We start from the raw sequence: 762 nt of genomic DNA on the forward strand, positions 1-762 counted from the left end.
TCCTGGGCAGCCCCCAACATTAAGACCACCTTTAACCACTGCGCAGACTCCAGCACCAATGGCCCCTGCCACACCTGGAGGAACCCCAGCACCATGGTCCCTTGTTGCTCCTGGGCAGCCCTTGCCATCTAGGTTCCCTACCATCTCTGATGAGACTGCAACATTGTTGGGCCCTGTTGTTCCCAAGGAAACCCCAGCATCCTGGGCCACTCCTCTTTTAGGACTACTCCCAAAACTGCAGGTCCCTGATGCCCCTATTGGGCAACCCCAAGTGTCATGGACCCCTACAGCCCCTGGGCAACCCCAAACATCGTGGGCCCCTATAGCCACCAAGGAACCCCAGATGTCATGGGCCCCTACAGTACCTGGGCAACCCCAAACATCATGGGCCCCTGGGCAGCCCCAAGTATCATGGACTACCATGGAACCTCAACAGGTCCCTCCAACTCCTGTGGCCCATGGGAAACCCCAAATATCAGAGTGGCCTACTTCTCCTGAGCAGTTGCAAACTTCATGGGATTCTAAACAACCCCTTCCACTTGTGACCCTTGCTGCCCCTGGGGAGCCCCTAACACCCGTGGCCCTTGCCGCCCCTGGAGAGTCCCCTGCACCTGTGGCCCTTACTGCCCCTGGGGAGCCCCCTGCACCTGTGGCCCTTGCTGCCCCTGGGGAGCCCCCAACACCCGTGGCCCTTGCCGCCCCTGGAGAGTCCCCTGCACCTGTGGCCCTTGCTGCCCCTGGGGAGCCCCCTGCACCTGTGGC

General features: G+C 61.3%; 1 protein-coding gene across 1 annotated transcript in view; it reads left to right on the forward strand.

The window, feature by feature from the left end:
- Positions 1 to 762, forward strand: part of FAM186A (family with sequence similarity 186 member A) — a 142,222-nt gene that overhangs the window by 70,149 nt on the left and 71,311 nt on the right. The window contains 1 exon segment of the mRNA XM_069092510.1: positions 110 to 762. This exon segment is cut by the window's right edge and continues 11 nt beyond it. Within this exon segment, the coding sequence (XP_068948611.1) occupies positions 110 to 762 (653 nt within the window).

Source organism: Petaurus breviceps, unplaced genomic scaffold (genome assembly GCF_028583685.1).
Source record: "Petaurus breviceps papuanus isolate PSGF00001 unplaced genomic scaffold, PetGlider_PUasm1.0 191, whole genome shotgun sequence".
Classification (NCBI taxonomy): domain Eukaryota; kingdom Metazoa; phylum Chordata; class Mammalia; order Diprotodontia; family Petauridae; genus Petaurus; species Petaurus breviceps.